This window comes from Gossypium hirsutum, chromosome A09, assembly GCF_007990345.1.
Source record: "Gossypium hirsutum isolate 1008001.06 chromosome A09, Gossypium_hirsutum_v2.1, whole genome shotgun sequence".
NCBI classification, from domain to species: domain Eukaryota; kingdom Viridiplantae; phylum Streptophyta; class Magnoliopsida; order Malvales; family Malvaceae; genus Gossypium; species Gossypium hirsutum.
In genome coordinates, this window is record NC_053432.1 from 85,100,114 (window position 1) to 85,119,997 (window position 19,884).

The following is a 19,884-nucleotide window of genomic DNA, read 5'->3' on the forward strand; positions in this document are numbered from 1 at the left end:
ATATAATATTAGAAAATTTTAAACTAGGTAGTACTGTTCAATAACCCAAATAATTGACCCAAAAAAACCCAATTTAAATGAAAATATATTTTTACAAACTTATAAATAAATAAATAAATATTCTGTTGAAAGAATACAAAGAATTACTTATTTAAAACAGATTTCAAGCTTAAGTTTGAATATTTTAAAGAATCGATAAAAATAAGAATACAAATATAGAACTTAATCAGGTTTACGAGCTACGTAAGTATTACAAGCAAAATCACCATAGAACCAAGAATCTCCATAGACAAACTTTGAGTCTTAAACACCTCATTGTGAAGGAAACAAAAATGTTCTCATTACAGAGACAACTAAAGAAAAATGTAATAGTTTCCAAGTTATAATCCACCGCTCAGCAATTTAAAATGAAGCACCCTTCGATTTCCTCGGAGCCAACTGAGTCTCAGGCTGCAAAAACAATCAAATATCATGCAATGCAATGTCTCATTACGCTAATCAAGATTTTCTAGAGATACTACTGATCTTGAGAATGAATATTAACATTTACCTCTTTTTTCACAGGTTCCTCTTTCTCTGACAGTATCAGTTCAATGTGACACTGTGAAGACATGTAGGCTGCAAAAGGAAAAAACAGACACAGCTCGGAAAATTAGAACCACAACCCGAATGTAGAGTAAGGAAGGTAAACGAAATTACTCACGGTTAATCCTTCCATGTGCACGATACGTTCGGCGCCTTTGCTTCTGTGCTTGGTTCACTTGGATGTGAGATATGATAAGTGAGTCTACATCCAAACCTTTCACCTACGAAAAAAAAGTGGAAATACAATGGCAAAAGTTCTAACATTATGGACAGAATAGAGTAAAATGTCAATTCATTGGTAGATACCTCGGCATTGCTCTCAGCGTTCTTGAGCAAATCGAGAATGAATTTTGCAGATTTCACAGGCCAGCGACCTTGTCCATTAGAATGGCGATTCTTAGCCTGTGCGGTTCGCCCAACTCCACCACAGAAGCGCCGGAACGGAATTGCTTGCTTGTGGGCAATAACATCCTCCAAGTATCTCTTTGCCTTTGTCAAAGGTAGCTTTCGGATGGCAAAGGCAGTTTCTCGTGTATTCTGTTGAAGATAAAAATATAATCATTACCAATGCTCATATACTTGACCTAATAATCCGGTGCTGTCATCGTTATTAGCCATCTCCCAAGTCCAGAGCACAAGGCTACCACATTTGCACACAAGACCATAGCTTGAAACTAAGCATATCATGCCACTAACATAATAAGCAACCAGTAGAACAATAGCTCAAAACTAAGCGAAAGTATGAATCCTAGTAATCTACATGTAAATTATTCATATGATCAACTTAATACCACGGAAACTATATTACTCGGACTTGAGTACGAGGGACTCGGGTGCGTTGAATGTTTTTCTAAATTTTCATGTATTCAAATATTTTCCTAAACACAATTGTCGACGAAAAGAGATCAGCATACCTTAAAATGAACACGAAGGTCAGAACCCCTAGCTTTGCAAGCTGAAAATAAATCAATAAAATAAACTAACAATCAAGTTCCATTATTTTTTTCAATGAATTAAAGCAAACAGTAATACACAGCAGAAAATCCAACTGAGTATGCATTTGAGTTTCCTACATTTTTCCCAGATACGCAGAAGATAAGACTTGATCTTAAGTGATAATGATAATAAAGAGCAAAATTAAAAACTTACATTTAGTAGGGTTGTCCGGTTCTCTTGAATACTTCACCTAAGAAAAAGAATGCCAACAAAAATAATGAAAAAGAAAATAAATTAGAATTAAACTTGAATGTTTATCGAAGAAAAATATGGAAAGAGAACTTCGAAGTGAGGAAAATTGACGAACCATGGTTGCTGCCGCTGTGTGTGTTAGGGTTTCTTTAGCAAATAAAAGGGATGGTTTTTAGGGTAAACGATTTTCTATCGGGCTTCCTTATTTTCCTGCCCAAGGTCGTTTTTGGGTTTATTGGGCAATTTTCAATTAGGCCTCACCGTTAAATTGAAGTGGCCTTTTATTTGTTTACTAGACTTTCAATTTTAAATGCACACTCTTGATTTTATTGGTATTATTCACATTTTCATAATAAATTTAAATTAACAATGACATACAAAAAAATTACCATAAGAGTTAATTATATCAATACCATTAAAATTTTAATATTTTAATTTACTTTTTTATTTTAAAATTTGAGTTGAGAGCCAAAGTAATAAAAATAAATAAATGTGTAATACTAAAATAATTAACCGTTAAAACTAAATTTTGCGTTATGGCTAAAAAAACCTACAACAGATATTATATCTTTTTTTAACAATATTATTATAGATTTTGATCATATCTTTTTTTTTTATACAATGCTTAAAATTATTGAGTATTGGCAATAATGTTCATGCCAATCGAGCTAATATTTAATCGTCTCCATAAATTATAACTTTGTTTTAATTTATAAATTATAAATTTTGATTGAAATTTTATTATAATTTATTTTTCATATTTCTATTTTTATTATATTTTTTTACTGAGATAATATAACGGGTTAATTGAATACCAACCCCTAATCAATATTATTATTATCATACTTTTATATGATTCTTAAATAAAGCAATTAAAAACAACAAAATTCATAATCTAACACATATTTAATAAATTTAAACACAAATTATTTATCACTCCACTAATCATTAAATAAAATTTAAAAAGTTTTACATAAAATATTATGGTGTACCGTGATGTGATATATATTATAAAATTAACACGAATTCAACATAATTTTGTGCTTCAACTTGAGGTAACCTTTTATTCTTGGTTGTTTATTCTCCGCTTTGAAATCGATTCCTTTTTCTTTTGAATTTTTCTAAAAATATATATTAATTATATATTTCAAATCTCATAATATTAATTACTTAATATATTTTGTATATTATTATAAGATGGATTTAAATATAATTTAAATACATATTTTCTACTTTATAATATCATAATTTAAAATACTTTTTTGACAGTAATAGTAAACACTGCCTAAAACACTTTTCAACTTAAATGATAAACTAACCCTAATCGATTTTTCAAATTTTTAATCTATATCAGTATAAATTCAATTAAGCTTAAGAGCTACTCAAAAATTAAAATATTCAATGAAAAATGACCATAGATTTAAATAGAAACCAAGAATCTCCATAGACTAACTTTGAGTCTTAAGCATTTCATAAGGAAACCAAAAATGTTCTCATTACAGAGGCAACTAAAGTAAAATGTAAAATTTTCAAGAGTTACAATCCATTACTCAGCAATTTAAGACGAAGCACCCTTTGATTTCCTTGGAGCCAATTGAGTCTCGGGCTGCAAAAACAATCGAATATTATACAATGCAATGCCTCATTATGAATGATATCTATCATAATCAAGATTCTCTAGGGATACCAATGATCTTGAGAGGTACCTCTTTTTTGACAGGTTCCTCTTTCTCAGACAGGATCAGTTCAATGTGGCACGGTGAAGACATGTAGGCTGCATAACAAAAAAACCGACACAGCTCGGAAAATTAGAACCACAACCCAAATGTAGAGTAAGGAAGGTAAAAGAAATTACTCACGGTTAATCCTTCCGTGTGCACGATATGTTCGGCGCCTTTGCTTCTGTGCTTGGTTCACTTGGATGTGAGATATGATAAGTGAGTCTACATCCAAACCTTTTACCTAAGAAAAAAAGTAGAAAGACAATGGCAAAAGTTTTAACATTGACAAAATAAAGCAAAATGTTGATTCGTTCATAGAGTACCTCAGCATTGCTCTCGGCATTCTTGAGCAAATCGAGAATGAATTTTGCAGATTTCACGGGCCAGCGGCCTTGTCCATTAGAATGTCGATTCTTAGCCTGTGCGGTTCGCCCAACTCCTCCACAGAAGCGGCGGAATGGAATTGCTTGCTTATGGGCAATAACATCCTCCAAGTACCTTTTTGCCTTTGTCAAAGGTAGCTTTCGGATTGCGAATGCAGTTTCTCGTGTATTCTGTTAAAAATATAATGTATAATCACTAACCATGCCCAAACACGTGGCCTAATAATAGGGTGCTGTCATTGTTATTAGCATAATAAGACCATAGCTTGAAACTAAGCAGGAGTATGAGTCCTAGTAATCTACATGTAAATTGTTCATACGATTAATTTAATACCACCGAAACTATATTACCAAGACTCAGGACTCGATGTGTTGAATTTTTTTGAAATTTTCATGTATTTGAATAATTTCCAAACACACAAGTGTCGGACATGAATACTTCAAGGAAAAGGATTCAGCATTTCATACCCACAAATAATTGATGAAAAGAGATCAACATACCTTAAAATGAACACGAAGATCAGAACCCCTAGCTTTGCAAGCTGAAACAGAAGTCAATAAAATAAACCAACAATCAAGCTCCGTTTTTTTTTTCAATGAAATTTAAGCGAACTCTAATACACAGTTCTTTCTAAGCCCATAAAATCCAACAGAGTATTGCATTTTTTAGTTTCCTGCATATTTTCCCAGGTACCAAACAGAAGATAATACTTTATCTAAGTGATAGTAATAACAAAAAGCAAAATTAGAAGCTTACATTTAGTAGGGTTGTCCGGTTCTCTTGAATACTTCACCTAAGAAATAGAAAAAACAAATTAAACCAGAAAAAATAATGGGAACGAAAATAATTAGAATTAAACTTCAATATTTCTCTAATAAAAAATTGGAGAGAGGTTTTCGAAATGAGGAAGATTGACGAACCATGGCTGCTGTGTGAAACAGTTCGACTTCGTTCCCTACCACTGCAAGAGAAGAAGTACGGAGTTAGGGCTTCTTTAGCAAATAAAAAGGGATAGGCATTTTAGGGTTTAATATTGGGCTTCCTTATTTTCTCGCCGAAAGTTTTATGGGGTTTACTGGGCAATTTTCAATTAGGCCTCAGCTCTAAATTGAACAGCCCTTTATTTATTTTAAAATAACAGTTGGACTATTAAAATTTTGTTAATATTGTAGTCGCACTTCACGTCTTCATAAAAATTTAAAAAATTTCTTTAGACGTTCATTTATTTACTTTGAAAATTTTGCACATGAAAAGGAGTAACATAAATAAGTTAGACTCTTAACTATTTAGCATTCTTTCCCTTCCATTCAAATTAATACGATTTTTTGCATTCACATCTATTGATAAGTAATCTATTTTAATTAGTCTCCTCATGAATAAAGGAACACTTAAATATCAAACAGAAAACTTGTCAATTAAAAATCCAGTCACTTGTTGTACCTCCTAGAGCCCGGTCAAACCAACTAAAAAAACAAGAAAATAATAAATTTGTTGTAGCATGCGTTGAACTCCCACCATGGACTCCATTGTCCCCTTAGCAATGATCAATAAGTGGTGAACAAAAGTAAAATGCGAGAATTGGATGAAATTTAAGTAGATCGTGTATAGATTTGTCTTGTTTAAATTATTAAACAATACGTTTATTGAGAACACAAAAAAGATAAAAAGGAGAAATAAAATTTCTGTATTTTATAATATAAATTCTTTTAAAATATCCAATTAAATAACTATTTACCGATATAATTTTTTTTTATTAATAAGATAATTTCCTTTGGAGTGAAAATAATAGAGTAATCCTAGCTCAAGGAATAAAATTCCTTCTGTGAGCCAATCTTTATAGCACATGTTTGCGACAAACGTTGAACTACCGTACCCCTTAATCAACTCTTGAGCAAGCATTATATTGTCTATAAACTGTAATGCTTCTCCCTTTCACAAAAAGCAACAAATAATGTGTAGAAGATGTGTGGTGAGCCTACTAACAATTTATCCTAGTAATGCATTTGGGAACCAAGGTGGCAATATCTTTTAACCACGCTTGCATCTCAACCTCCCTTCTTTTATCTTTAACTCGTAGAGAAATTTCACTAGCAAGTAATATTTAATTGAAAATGTTTATACGTATTATTACCTTCTATAAACTCTTAACAGTTCTCTGAAAATATAAATTAATATATTTAAAAGGCTTGGGTGGTGTAGAGAAAGAAATTCCATCTCAAATAAAGAAAATTGACCATCTCACACTCTGCATTTTGTCAAGCAATATTTCTCTCATTGATTATTACACTAAGTAAACTTTGGTCCAATGAAAAAAGTGACCATACAAATTCGAATTTTAACATACATTGTGTCTTTGGTATAACATTGATATTGCGAGCTTTCACAAGGGTGAGCAATGATACTGATTTTAAAATTATCACAAAAATATCAAAATTTAAATGACTTAAAAAAAAACAGTTATAAAATTTCAAAAAACCTCCATTCCCAAATACTGTTTTTTTTACTATATAAAAAAATGACTACAATTCAATTTTTTAAAGTAAGTTGAAATTGTTATAAGTGTTTTATTTTTATATTTTTATAAATTGATAAAAAATCTTATACTATGAAATTTGAATTTAAGTTGATATAAATTTTAAATCCTCAACTTTATCATTTCAATTAAAAATTTATTTTATTCTTATATATTTTCGTCAATACATTGATTATATAATATTTTTCCACCCAAATTACTATGGTATCATAATCTAATTTTGATATGATTTTATATCATATCAAATTATTCATGTTTCAAAATTTACTAAAAAATTACTAGTTTTAAAAAAAAACCCTTAACAAATGATGCCATAGGACTTTATACTCTACACATATTCAAAATTTAATCTCTATAATTTTAATTTTAAAAAATTAGTTTATTTATTGTTTAGATTTCAAAATTTAGCTCCAATTGTTAATAGTGTTATTTTTTTTATTAAATTTATCGGTGTGACATTATGAAAGTAAAAAAAAATATTTAGTAATAATGTAACTAAAAAATGATATTGTAATGAATCTGATTTTAATAAAATAATTCTAAAATATTAAAAATATAAAAAATAAAATTTTAAAATAAAAATAAGGATTAAATGTCAAATTTACCAAAAATATAGGAAATTATGGCCGTATAAGGATAAGAGTAGAGGAATTAATGTCCTGTTTGGTTCGCTCCATTTTTCACTTATCACTTTTGTTTTTTTCCGGTTCAAAATCTGAATCATGCCAAACAAAGCATATAATCATCCAATAAAAATTCCCGGGTATATAGCGGGAAATGGAAATGGTAGCAGGGCAGGGTGCGGTGTCCTTCAATCAAATTCAAAGGCCAATGGAGGACTCGTCTTCTCACCCCTTCGAGCATGATCAAACGGCTCCTGGCGCTTCCAAGTTCCTCTCAGACCTTCCCTCTCGTGGCCACCTCTCTTCCCCCATCATCTCCTCAAATCTGGTTTTGCCTTCTTCTTTTTTCCTTTCTTACTTTCAATTTCATCTTTAATCCCGATTGTTATTGTTGATTCTTAATTTTTGAGCTTTGGTTGCTGAGAAAATGTGAAGATTGATAAGTGTGATATAGTGTGATAAAGTGAGTACTTTTACTGAATTCAGCTTAAAACATGGGTTATGGTTAGCTCAATAAGATAATCTTAAAGTAGGATCCAATGGTTTTAGCAGCGGAATAAATTGATTTAGGGTTCTGAATTGAGGTTTTAGGCTATCTTGAATTAATTTGTTTCTTGATGAATACTACAAATGTGGTGAAAATTATGTTTGATTAATGGTTGCTAGGGTTTGACGATGGTGAGCAATTGGTTACTTGAGCTAATGAAAATCTAATATGGATCTTTGGAGAACCACACCAAAAGCTAGCTAGAGAAAAGCTAGCTGTTGAGGTTTGAGAGCATAGATCCATATAAACCTCATAAGGAAATCTCATACTTTCTTATGTAATATGTTTTGAGACCGAGTTACTGTCAGGCGTTTGTATATAGAGATGTGTTCTAAAGTATGATATCTTCCAAATTGCCATTTTCGGTTGTCTTTAGTAAATTATTTTTGGAGGCCTTAGTTCAGCTTAGGATAATTTCCTGTCAGTTTTGGGTACCAAACACTTGGATGCAACAACTGAATACAATATCATGTTTGCTTGTTGCGCATTCTCTTCCAAGCATGTTGGCCAGGGTTTTGCAATTTAACATTTGACTTGGAAAGTAGAGGTCAAGTATGTATTTGACCTATTGAAAATTCTTTAAGAGTGAAATGCGTTATTTCAAGACAGTGTTAGGGTTTGTATAAAAAGACTTGTTTAAAGTATGATATCTTGGAGTTGCTATTATCAATTTTCTTTAGTAAAGTTCCTAGTTTCAGTTTGGGAGAGTTTCCCGTGAGTTTTGGGTACCAAACACTTGAATGTACTAATTAAATACATTTTCATTTTTGCCTGTTTAGCATTCTCTTGTACGCACGCTTTATGATAGTTCCTTTCATATGGTAAGTAATGAAGGATTAGGAAATTGCTGGTCTGGCACTGGAGGTCTTATCCTTTATGTTTGGATTTTGGACATGTTATGGTCTTTCATTAGAATGTCCTGTGCTCCTCTCTTCAGCCTACATCAATTTCCCCATGTGTTCTGTGTGTCAATGGAGTTTAGATACTTCTCAAGAATAGCTTTTTGTATTATCTCTCTGTATTTATTTTCTTTAACAATTACCTTAACTCTATCTTGCCACACAAAGGCGTAGCACATCAGAATCCTGGAAGATAGCAAGACAGTGGAGCCCCCTACCCATTTAGCTTCTTTTATTGCCCTGCTTTTGTTTCCATCTATCATTGGAACTCTTTAAGTATTTCATGCTATTTCTCTCAAAGAATCTTCCTGAAACATATAGAAAAATATAACCTATTTTCCAATTCCAAATATGCCTATCGAAACAAGCTAAGAAGAGTTTCTTATTTGGTTAAAGAGTGAATCAGCTTGGTTAGGCATCTAGAGGGAAACTTGTTAGGTGACTGTGTAGCTTGAATTATTGCACTCATCTACAGTGCTGCAATATTTTGCATATATTGCAAAAATAATCATGAATTACTGCAATTACCTATACTTCTCCATTGGATCAAAATTGTTTTGCTTATTTGCAAAGTTTTGCAGGGGGTGATGCAAGTTTATATTTGTGAGCACAATACTTCTCCTCCAGGTAACTGTAAACTTCAACTTATCTTGGACTTTCAATATGTCTTGAGGGAAACATATTCTTTACTTATGTCTTGAATTGGTAATGCACTTTTTAACGTATCAGCGTTTAATAGTGATTAAATTGCTATTATAATTTGATTTTAATTTTATATGTTATTGATTTATGGTTTATGCATAAATGTAAGAAAGTAAACATCCAATAGCTCTGTTTGTAGCCTCTTATTTTATAATTTGTACATGCATGCAATTATCTGCTTGTTATCTTATGGATTCCCCAAGATAATAAGAAGAGTGCAAGAAAACTGCTTCGAGATTTGTTCTTATTCACAAGCTAGAGAATTTTACTCTTCCATGTATATCCAGAGAGCCAGCACATAAAGACAGACCAACAAAACATACTTATTAGGTCGCTCATGCTTAATAACAATAAGGGTGGTTCCAGTTCAAAGGATGTGAAAGCTGCTGCTGAGGGTCCTAGAAAGAGGTTTTGATTTTGTATTATATTTAACTTAGCTTGTTACAATTCATTGTATAAATTTGAGTTAATTGTCTTATCACTCTCTTTAATCCTCATTTCAGGATAGGGATCTGAACATCCTTTTGTAGCTTCATTCATGGATCGCATCATGTTATATTTGCATTCCAGTAATATCTAGAGCAAAAGGCATCTTATTGCATGTGGTCAGACTTGATGTCTAGGCTAGATTGTTTTGACCCTGCCAATTTTTTCCCTCAGGGCTGCTGAAAAAGTCATGGATAGCAGCGCTTCAGCAAAGAAAGCCAATACAAAAAATAATTCTCAATCGGGTCAGTCAATAGATGTTCTGTCCTAGTACTACATATGTATTTGCATCCATGGTTCAATTTATTGGGTCAACATTGTCATGAAACAACAATGTCACTTAGGTCATATATATATTTGATGTACTAAAACGAGAATAACAATTTCCCTAGGGAATAATAAATAATACTGATGCGTTTTGTTTTATGTATTTTATGTCAGCCTTGGCCCATCCATTGTCCACCATGCGCTTGATTTTTCTTCTATGATATTGATCATCTGTTAGAAGTCGGTCTCTTTCACTTGTTGTGTTGCTTATCCGTAATCAGACTAAGTTGGATTTATGAAATGTTTGGTTTCATTCTACTGAAAATTATTATCTCGGGTTTCCCCTAACAACTTAAAAACTTGCAGAGGGATCAAGCAGTAGTGTAGCCGAGAAGGACTACCATAGTTTTACCGTAGAGAGACTTCGCGCTCTTCTTAAGGAAAGAGGACTTTCACCCAAAGGAAAGAAGGCATGTTATTGAGAAACCTTTCTTCGATGCTTTTAATTTTTAAGCAGCGTGATTGATTATAGTGGTCCAAGAGCAGTATTTGGCGTCGTAGTTCATTTTAGGTGCAATACAACTACATTTGTCAAGATTATCTACTTGTTTTGGATGATAAGGCTGCCTACTTGCACGATCGAATACGCTTAGCTAGTTAATGACTTGTTCTGGATCTAATGATGTGTTGAACCGTGCAGGATGAGCTGATCGCACGCTTGAAATGTGTAAATGAATCAGCCGAGTAGTTGGATCAATGCTTCGGCTGTCGTAGGCGATGGATGTGGCCTAAAAAGGGACGAGGTGGATGTGTAAATGTGTAGGTGCTTTTTTATATCTATGTAGGTGATCGGCGCGAGCATTATCGAAATTTTATCACTGATTTTCGGGTAGTATTTGTGTCATTACCTGAAATGATTTAGTAATTAAAGTAAATTATATTATGTGCATTACAAGTAAAGGCTTGCAAATAAAATACAAGTTTTCTTCGTGAAGCTCTCCAATTGATTTAAAAGAATACTGTTTAAAAAGTTTTTTGGATAACATGTTGGGTGTTTTATTTAAAAATTATATAAAAGTACAATTATAATAATATTAATTTCCATTTAAAAATAAATATATTTTAATTGAGTTGGTATTCAGTTAACTCATTATATTTACTCAATGAAAGATTTTATAATAAAAATAGATATATAAAAGCATAAATATACAAAAATAATTATATATTTCATTCCAAATAATAGAACATATTACAATTTTTTATTAACAATCCAAAAATTTAAATTAATCATATGTTAGAAAATGGTAATAGCTCCTATTTTGGTACCTAAAACTTTGGGTTTAAACTATCTAATTTTCCCAAAATCGTAATGAATAAAAAATCAGTCTAAAATGTCAATCAAAATTCATAATTTATAAAATAAAAATAAATTTATATTGTAGGTTCTTTTAGGCGTATGGATAAATATATGTTGTTATTTTAGCTTTATTTTTTTTATCACTTTAATCTTCATTTTTAGATTTTTAGTTAAATTGTTTTTAGAAAGAGAAGGTAATTGAAGTGTTGGTATGACAATTCTTATAATAGTTTACATGTATTTCATTGTTATAGTGGATAATTTTTAAAAGAAATTTTATAGATTTGTAAATTTTTTTAAAATTTTTTATGAAGATGTAAAGTGTGATAGTAAATACTAACAAACTTTTGTTTGAAAATCGAGAGTGAATAAATCTAGAAAATAAATAAAGGCCACTGAGGTGTGGCCTAATTGAAAATTGCCCAATAAACCCCAAAAAGCATTGGGCGGGAAAATAAGAAAGCCCAATAGAAAATCGTAAACCCTAAAAAACCATCCCTTTTATTTGCTAAAGAAGCCCTAGCTACACACCTCTTCTCTTGCAGCGGTAGGGAACCAACTGTTACACACAGCAGCAGCAGCAGCAGCCATGGTTCGTCAATCTTCCTCATTTCGGGAACATCTTTCCATTTTTTTCTTAGAGAAGTATTCAAGTTTCATTCCAAATTCTTTTCGTTTTCATTATATTTTTATTGGTTTGATTTGTTTTCTCTCTCTCTCTCTTTTTATAGGTGAAGTACTCAAGAGAACCGGACAACCCTACTAAATGTAAGCTTTTAATTTTTCTTTTATCACAATCACTTAAGATCAAGCCTTATCTTCTGTTTGGTAGCTGGGAAAAAAATGTAGGAAACTAAAATGCAATATTCCGTTGGATTGTAATGGCTTTAGAATTCGATTTAATTCATTGAAAAAAATTGGAAGTTGATTGTTGGTTTATTTTGTTGACTTCCGTTTCAGCTTGCAAAGCTAGGGGTTCTGACCTTCGTGTTCATTTTAAGGTACGCTGATTTCTTTTCATCGATTATCTGTGGATATGAAATGTTGCATCGTTATGTGACTCATTTATTTTTTTTTAAGTATTCATGCCCGACACTTATTTTTTGGAAATCATTCAAAAACATGAAAATTTCGAAAAATATTCAGTGCACCCGGGTCCCTAACATTCAAGTCCGAGTAGTATTGTTTTCATGGTATTACATTAATTGTACAAACAATTTACATGTAGATTACTAGGATTCGTACTTTTGCTTCGTTTCGAGCTATGGTTCTACTTGTTGCGTATTATGTTAATGGAAGATGCTTAGTTTCAGGCTATGGTCTTATTATGCTAATAACAATGTCAACACCCTTTTATTAGGCAGGGCCGAAGCTAGAACAACTTTTTTGGGGGGTGGGGGAGAATGAAATTTTAATTTTTTATATTCTATGGGGGCGCCGGGCTCCCTGCCAGCCCCCCCTAGCTCGGCCTCTGTTATTAGGCCAAGTATGCTCGGTGATTATACTTTTATTTTTATTTTTAATAGAATACACGAGAAACTGCCTTTGCAATCCGAAAGCTACCTTTGACAAAGGCAAAAAGGTACTTGGAAGATGTTATTGCCCACAAGCAAGCAATTCCATTCAGGCGCTTCTGTGGTGGAGTTGGGCGAACCGCACAGGCTAAGAATCGCCATTCTAATGGACAAGGCCGTTGGCCCATGAAATCTGCAAAATTCATTCTCGATTTGCTCAAGAATGCCGAGAGCAATGCTGAGGTATATATAAACAAATAAACTTTTTACTCTATTCTGGCCAAACTCCTACATGTTAAAACTTTTGCCATTGTCTTCCCTTTTTTTTCTTAGGTGAAAGGCTTGGATGTAGATTCACTTATCATATCTCACATCCAAGTAAACCAAGCACAGAAGCAAAGGCGCCGAACATATCGTGCACATGGAAGAATTAACCGTAAGTAATTCTTTTACCTTCCTTCCTCTACATTTGGAATGTGGTTTTAATTTTCGGAGCTGTCTGTTTTTTTCCTTCTGCAGCCTACATGTCTTCACCGTGTCACATTGAACTGATCCTGTCTGAGAAAGAGGAAGCCGTCAAAAAAGAGGTAAACGTTAAGGTTCATTGTCAAGATCATCAGTATAAATATAGATTGTAATGAGACATTGCATTGCATAACATTCGATTGTTTGTTGCAGCCGGAGACTCAGTTGGCTCCGAGGAAATCAAAGGGTGCTTCGTCTTAAACTGCTGAGTGATGGATTGTTAGTCGGAAGCTTTTAATTTGTTGTCTCTGTAATGAGAACATTTTTGTTTACTTCACAATGAGGTGCTTAAGACTCAAAAGTTTGTCTGTGGAGATTCCTGGTTTCTATTTAAAGCTATGCTCATTTCGCATTGAATATCTTAATACTTAATTAAATTTATATTGAAAAATCCATCAAATTAACTGAATTAATCGATTGTTAATTAATTTGTTATAAACTATATTGGATTGTTTAAATTCTATAAATATAATTTAAATGGTGATACAATCTCATTTGAAAGGTATTGAAGGATTAAGATTTATGGGTAGAAATAGTTACAGTATTGTATGATGGTTTGTTTTTAAAAAGAAATATATAATTTTTTTCTGACAAATAGAGATTGAATTGGAAAAATAATAAAACCAAACCGATTTCAAAGCCAAGAAAAATAGATTACCTCTTGTTGAAGCGCAAAATTATTATTATTATAAGTTAAGAAGCAAGAATAATTATAGATTGAAGCCAAAGGAATCGAGAAAAACAAAAGTCTAGAAATAATATGAAGACGGAGAATGATTCTCGGAAGGGTTTGGTTTATTAAATGAAATAGACTCATATAAGTTAGGAATTGAACTAATTAAATCAAAATTAATTTATTTGGTCTATTATTCCTTTTTAAGTTAGAATTAGGCTAAATTTTAAAAATAAAAACTTAAATTAACCTAATGAAAATATTGTTTATTCTTTAATTAAATGTTGATTTTTCTGTTTCCATTTTTCATATAAAAACATTAGTCAATTAAAATATGTAATAGTTGTAATACTCTCCCAAAAAATTGAAACCTAGACAACCATAAATCCTTATACATTTCACAAATTTAAAATCTTACCTCTTAATTATTTTATTGGTGTGACAGTTTAAAATTAAAAAAAAATCGATAACAATGTAACTAAAACATTAAAATAAACCTAAACTTAACAAAGTATTTTTAATTGTGTTAATAATTAAACAAATTTTAAAATCTGAAAATTAATAGTTAAACCTAAATTTTAAGATCCGAAAAATAGGACTAGAAATCAAAGTAGAATGACTAAATCTCAAATTTACGAAGAGTATAGGAAACTATGGCATAATTTAACCTAATTTATAAGACTATGTATATTTAAGGCATTCAATTATTGTTTTCAGGAACCAATATTCCTTTTGCTCAGTAAGTAATGTTTTGCCATTAGTGTCTTCAACATATCAGCTTCATTATGGCACCCAAAAGTATTTTCATTCTATGCTGTCCAACTCTTATATCCGAGCCAACATGGATACTACCTACGGTAAAAACTATAAAAGAATGACAATTGCTACACAGTGAGCAAATAATGAAGTAAAACAACAACAGGTGTGGAACAAAGATCATTGCATAAGATTCCTAAGCAGTAATATTTGTGCATGAATGAGTATCACCATGTTTTAATCACATGCAAAATCAATACCAAATGCTGAAAAAGAAAAGAAAAAAAAGGGGTTATAAGTACTGCATGGAGTAGTTGTATCCATGTCAATTTCAGATCCATTCATTTTTTCATTGAGAAAACGGGTGAAAGCTTCTTCTCCAACTCCAATAAGCTGAAATTTCAATACAACAATTATTTTTATCATAAAGGTTCAACTAAAAAGATTGGAAAAATTAAATAAATGACTCACATCTCGTATTTGCGCAAAGCCTCGTTCCGTTTAGCTATGTAGAGGTCGCTATCTTTAGGTATATTGTTCAAAGGATTGTCTAGATAGAAGAAACAGATAAAGAAAGTACATTAGAACAACTGTTCTTTGACATGCTGAAGATTATATGTTGCTTCATTGTTCAATATTCTATTACATGTTGCATAAAAGCAAACATACTGTAGCTGTTTGCTCCATTTATCATTAAATATGATTTGAATTTTTTTTTTCAAAAATTTGAGAAAGCACAAAGGACGAGTGTAAAAGCAGCAAACAGGCCAAAAAAACCTTCAAAATCGTGCATTTTATAGATAACACAATCATAGGCAAAGCTCATAAGTTTGTATCTAAGCATTAACGTAGCCAGTAAGTCTTGTTATCATATAGAACAACATGGAATCTGTGAAAAGAGGGAAACAAAAATGAGATGATCACCAAACAACTTACAGCTGCAAGTTGGCACCCATTGAGAGACACTAGAAATATCTCACTAAATTTATTTAATAGTTATAATGGTATGATTACAAACCATTCGTGTTTGATTTGAATTAATTTCTAGATTTGTGAACATCTACTTAAGTAAATTACCATTACAAATTTCCTACATGCAGTTTGTCTCGACAATAATTATCTCTCCTCTCCTCTCAGGAAAGCAAAAGAATGCTCTTTTCGCATCGAACATCAAACCTACCCTAAACATTATATAAAACTAACAGAAATTTGAGACATACTTGGCACTGGTGCTGGTTTTTTTGCCACTACATCCTTCCGAACTTTCAAAACACTTTCTTTATTCAAGGGCTGCGATCCAACCTGCTCAAGTAAGTGAAATTAGCAATTAACAGGTTTGTAGATATTGAATTTGAAGGATAAAAAACAAAGTGAAACAGCTGAAGCTGATTCTTCGTCGAGTTCATAGAAAGCTGATTCTTAGCGAACTCAATGCCATGAAAAGAGTATTTAAGGCCACAAATACGACGAGTGACACAAAGCAAAGATTTTTTTTACTAGGATACATACCGGTTAAACTGAACATTCAAATACCAGACTTTGAAAGACCAAATACCGAAGAATCATTACCTTCTTTTCCCTCCTCTTTAATATCTTTAAATGGCACTTTTTTATGTAGTGCATCAAATGATACCGCGAATGCCTAGAGCACAATTGGTCCTTGACTTGTGGGTTATCGTTCAACCAATCCAAAATATCTTTCGATTTGACCACTTCATCGGTATCCAAAGATTCTAACCATGAATACACCGGTATCCACTGATCGGTGCGCTGAAACCGAGCCGGTGGAAGATCATGCTGACTTGGTTCTCTATCCTACCAAATGAGACGAGAAAAACATACGAGGATAAGCACAAAGAAGCCAAAATTTCAGTCTCATCATAACGTAAACAGTCCATAATAAACAAAAACACAGAAAATTTACGAACAGATTTGAAGAAAACAAGCCATTTCTTTTAACTTACAAGCATTGATTCTTTCCCCATGTTGTGAACTCTCTACTTGATAAAATTACATTACAATAATTCCAAAAATAAAACCCAGAATAAGTTCTTTATTCATTAATTTCGGGAAACGCTTCTTTCTCCATTTTTTAATCAGTGGCTAGGAATATTCAAGCAATTAATACAGAGACCAGGATATTTAAATTAAATATTTTTACTAAAAATACCCACTGCAATAAATGCAGGAAAAAAACCTGGGTCTGGGAGGGAAATCTCAGGTAATTTTGGATTGAGAGGAGTCTTTCGATGAGCTCAGATCGTGGCATCGATTGGAGATCGGCTGGTAACGAGCCGAAGTTGGAATCGATCCAGACTTTGACTTGGCTCTCCGTCACGGCTTTTGCTTCTGGAAAAGCACCTACCCAGGCTCGAGCCAGGGTCTCCCATTCTTGGGCTTGCTGTTGATCTTCTCGGAGCTGATTTTTAGGGCTCCGATCGGACGGTCGAGGTTCGCCGTCTAGGGTTTGCTCCGTTGAGTTCGACATCTCGTCGGCTGCCGCCAAATTTGACCCGAGTTGAGAAACACTCATGTTTTTTGCGGGTTTAATTTGTGTGTTTTAAAGTAGAATAGCTACGGCACCGTTTCCGTTTCATTTCTTTGCGTTTCTAGAAATTATTTAACCTTTTAAAACCTAAATCTATTTAAAAAATGCTTGGAAAACTATTGTTAAATATAAATTTCTATTAGAAACAAAAACAATTTGAAAACAATAACACATATTTATGTAAGGTAAATAACTGAAATATTATGACTCCATATAATTGAAATATTACATTTTAGTGAATAAAATAAATAATTTAAAATTTTGAATATAATTAAAATATTATTATATTTTAAAATGATTGTATGAATTAATTAAAATAAACTCAAGTGGATGGGTAGTAAGGTAATTAGGGGGCAGGTGGTGAGTTGGTTTATATAAGTAATTTCTTTCATTCCTCACTATCTACTTACAACTCCTCCTAATCTATGGAAGAGCAAGATGAAAAAGAGCTGCAATTACTCCCCACTTCTCTCACCATTGCTTCACCATCCCCCACGTTATCTCATTCTTCATCGCTAACTTACCGATCGACGACGATGATGAGCGATCAATTCTTAGGGCCGTCATCATCACTTGACTTGCAGCTATCAATCAGTCTAAGGCCAGTCCATCAACATCCATCAAACCGTAACAATTTCGATCGCGTTGAGTCATTGAAACAACGGACGGCGGAGCAAATCCGGTTGGCGGCCATCGAGAAGGCTTACGCGGAGCGAGTTCGGGAGCTCACAAAGAGGGAAATGGAGATGGCTCGGTCCGATTTCGCGAGAGCTAAACATGTTTGGAAAAGAGCAAGGGAAGATGTTGAAAAAGCTGAGGAAATGAAGGAAAGAGCAACGTTGCAGATAGATTCTACGTGCATGGAGATCACTTGCCAATCTTGTAGGCAAAGGTTCAAGCCTTAATAAAATGTTACTTTTGAATATGTGTATGTACGTTGAATGTATCCGAGTTTTATTTCATACTCAAATCTATTTTTTAACTCATTTGGATGATTTTGTTTAGGGATGAGAAAAATTTTCCGAGGAAATAATAATTCGGTTTTTATTACGTTAGTATTTTAAGTAATTGAAGATTGAAATAATGGCATTTTTGAAGCAAGATTTTAGAGGGAGTGGGAGCCAAGGCAAGCACATATGCTTGTAATTGCTGTCAAAACCTCGAATTTGATGTATAATAGGATATTATCTTTAATCAAATTCATGATAAAATAAAATAAAAAAGTTAATCAATTGCGTCATGTTCTGACACTTGGACTTGAATACCTTAACCAGTGAAATTGAGAAACTTGATTTTGATAGAAAAAATTAAAGGCAAAAGAATGAGGGTTAAGTAATTTGAAGAAGACAGGAAATACCAGTTGGATTCAACTTGTTTTAACTTTATATTTATATATATCAGAAACCAAACCACCCCACTACACATGTCTGGGATCCAACACAAAAAACCAGACATTTTATTGATAGGATTGAATGAGCATCTGTCAGAGGACCTAAATAGTGAATTAGTGTCAAATGTCAATGGAATTTAGTTTCATTTGCGCTCTATTAAATCCGAGCAACATAGATATGAGCAGTTGAAATATAGATTCCTTGTTTTGTATTTGTTTATTTGGTTACAAGCATAGAAATGCAACAGTCCATAAAGTTGAAGGTGCAGTATGCAGATGTAGGGCATGGGCAAGCAGACAATCAAACAAGTTATTATGACAAAAACCTTAACATTTGTCTTCTCACATTTGTCCACATATCTCTGTATCATGAAGTCATACTGTTTTGTTTCTTAAAAACTTAGACGAAAATTTTCCTTAAATTTCTCCATTTGATTAAAAAAATTAATATTTTTACATTTGATAAACATGTCAAATTGCATATTTTTTATGCTTAATTTAGTTTATTGATGAACTGAATCCTGCTAATTAAGTGTTTTTATGATTTAATTCTTATCAGGGATACAATTGATCAAAAGTAAGCTGAAAAGGGGCCAAATTAGAAGAAAATTATTGGAATGGGCCAAAGCGAAAAGATGGAGCAAGCGAAGGACTAGTCATAAATTTGACTTTGTAAAAGCCAAAAATAGGAAATTCTATTTTAAGTTTATTTTAATTTTATTTATTTTTAATTATTATTATTTTAGATTTTATATTAATTTTCTTAAGCTATTTTTAGTAAACCCTATCTATATAAACAGGGGGTTTTAGTTCTTAGGAAATCATCCATTAATCAATTGTCTTTACATTCCTATTTCATTTTGGAATTCTATTATCCATTTTGTTTTCTTTTTCTTAATTCAATTGAGCATTAGATTATTTTGTCTTCTTTTTACAAAATTTGTCTAATTCTCTTTGTAATTTTTCCTATCCATTTCCACTACCTTTTTCATATAATTCCTATCATTTCCATAACTTTCAAGCATGATTAAATTCATGCCACACTAAACCCGTTTCAGTTTAAGCCGGTGTTAACCTCGTCAAAATACCCGTGAGTTACGAACCCGAGCTGTTTAACTCCCAACTTTCGATATTTATTATTTCCCCGGATTAAGAGTATGACTTTGTCAACTCACAAAGTCAAGTC

At 32.3% G+C, this 19,884-nt stretch overlaps 6 protein-coding genes across 11 annotated transcripts; 3 read left to right on the forward strand and 3 right to left on the reverse strand.

The window, feature by feature from the left end:
• Positions 1-262: 262 nt before the first annotated feature.
• LOC107921781 (60S ribosomal protein L17-2) lies at positions 263-2,052 on the reverse strand. The gene is made up of 7 exons (XM_016851632.2): positions 1,889-2,052; positions 1,735-1,771; positions 1,500-1,540; positions 892-1,122; positions 704-806; positions 551-618; positions 263-450 (listed from the first exon to the last, which is right to left on the reverse strand). Exons 1-7 carry the CDS (start codon positions 1,889-1,891, stop codon positions 403-405), a joined length of 531 nt encoding a protein of 176 aa, XP_016707121.1. The 5' UTR covers positions 1,892-2,052; the 3' UTR covers positions 263-402.
• A 1,165-nt stretch (positions 2,053-3,217) lies between these two features.
• Positions 3,218-4,978, reverse strand: LOC107921782 (60S ribosomal protein L17-1). The gene is made up of 7 exons (XM_016851633.2): positions 4,799-4,978; positions 4,635-4,671; positions 4,379-4,419; positions 3,818-4,048; positions 3,633-3,735; positions 3,480-3,547; positions 3,218-3,379 (listed from the first exon to the last, which is right to left on the reverse strand). The coding sequence occupies exons 1-7, from the start codon at positions 4,799-4,801 to the stop codon at positions 3,332-3,334; spliced, it is 531 nt and encodes a 176-aa protein (XP_016707122.1). The 5' UTR covers positions 4,802-4,978; the 3' UTR covers positions 3,218-3,331.
• Positions 4,979-7,154: 2,176 nt separating this feature from the next.
• On the forward strand, positions 7,155-10,923 carry LOC121206461 (uncharacterized). Of its 3 annotated transcripts, XM_041077404.1 has the most exons (6): positions 7,155-7,362; positions 9,062-9,107; positions 9,470-9,590; positions 9,843-9,913; positions 10,302-10,405; positions 10,636-10,923. In XM_041077404.1, exons 1-6 carry the CDS (start codon positions 7,189-7,191, stop codon positions 10,681-10,683), a joined length of 564 nt encoding a protein of 187 aa, XP_040933338.1. In that variant the 5' UTR covers positions 7,155-7,188; the 3' UTR covers positions 10,684-10,923. The 3 variants fall into 3 exon arrangements, with proteins under 3 accessions (XP_040933338.1, XP_040933339.1, XP_040933340.1); XM_041077405.1 differs by lacking the exon at positions 10,636-10,923 and having other exon boundaries at positions 7,174-7,362; positions 10,110-10,409; XM_041077406.1 differs by lacking the exons at positions 9,470-9,590; positions 9,843-9,913 and having other exon boundaries at positions 7,174-7,362.
• Positions 10,924-11,721: 798 nt separating this feature from the next.
• LOC121206464 (60S ribosomal protein L17-1) lies at positions 11,722-13,688 on the forward strand. The gene is made up of 7 exons (XM_041077411.1): positions 11,722-11,884; positions 12,024-12,060; positions 12,253-12,293; positions 12,819-13,049; positions 13,140-13,242; positions 13,326-13,393; positions 13,485-13,688. Exons 1-7 carry the CDS (start codon positions 11,882-11,884, stop codon positions 13,530-13,532), a joined length of 531 nt encoding a protein of 176 aa, XP_040933345.1. The 5' UTR covers positions 11,722-11,881; the 3' UTR covers positions 13,533-13,688.
• Positions 13,689-14,650: 962 nt separating this feature from the next.
• On the reverse strand, positions 14,651-17,402 carry LOC121206462 (uncharacterized). Of its 4 annotated transcripts, none has more exons than XM_041077408.1 (5): positions 16,958-17,373; positions 16,330-16,575; positions 15,981-16,062; positions 15,232-15,310; positions 14,651-14,856 (listed from the first exon to the last, which is right to left on the reverse strand). In XM_041077408.1, the coding sequence occupies exons 1-5, from the start codon at positions 17,291-17,293 to the stop codon at positions 14,853-14,855; spliced, it is 747 nt and encodes a 248-aa protein (XP_040933342.1). In that variant the 5' UTR covers positions 17,294-17,373; the 3' UTR covers positions 14,651-14,852. The 4 variants fall into 4 exon arrangements, with proteins under 4 accessions (XP_040933342.1, XP_040933344.1, XP_040933341.1 ...); XM_041077410.1 differs by lacking the exon at positions 16,958-17,373 and adding an exon at positions 16,725-16,870; XM_041077407.1 differs by lacking the exon at positions 14,651-14,856 and adding an exon at positions 14,930-15,153 and having other exon boundaries at positions 16,958-17,402.
• A 299-nt stretch (positions 17,403-17,701) lies between these two features.
• Positions 17,702-18,294, forward strand: LOC121206465 (zinc finger protein SHOOT GRAVITROPISM 5). The gene has a single exon (XM_041077412.1). It carries the CDS (start codon positions 17,734-17,736, stop codon positions 18,211-18,213), a length of 480 nt encoding a protein of 159 aa, XP_040933346.1. The 5' UTR covers positions 17,702-17,733; the 3' UTR covers positions 18,214-18,294.
• The last annotated feature ends 1,590 nt before the right edge of the window (positions 18,295-19,884 follow it).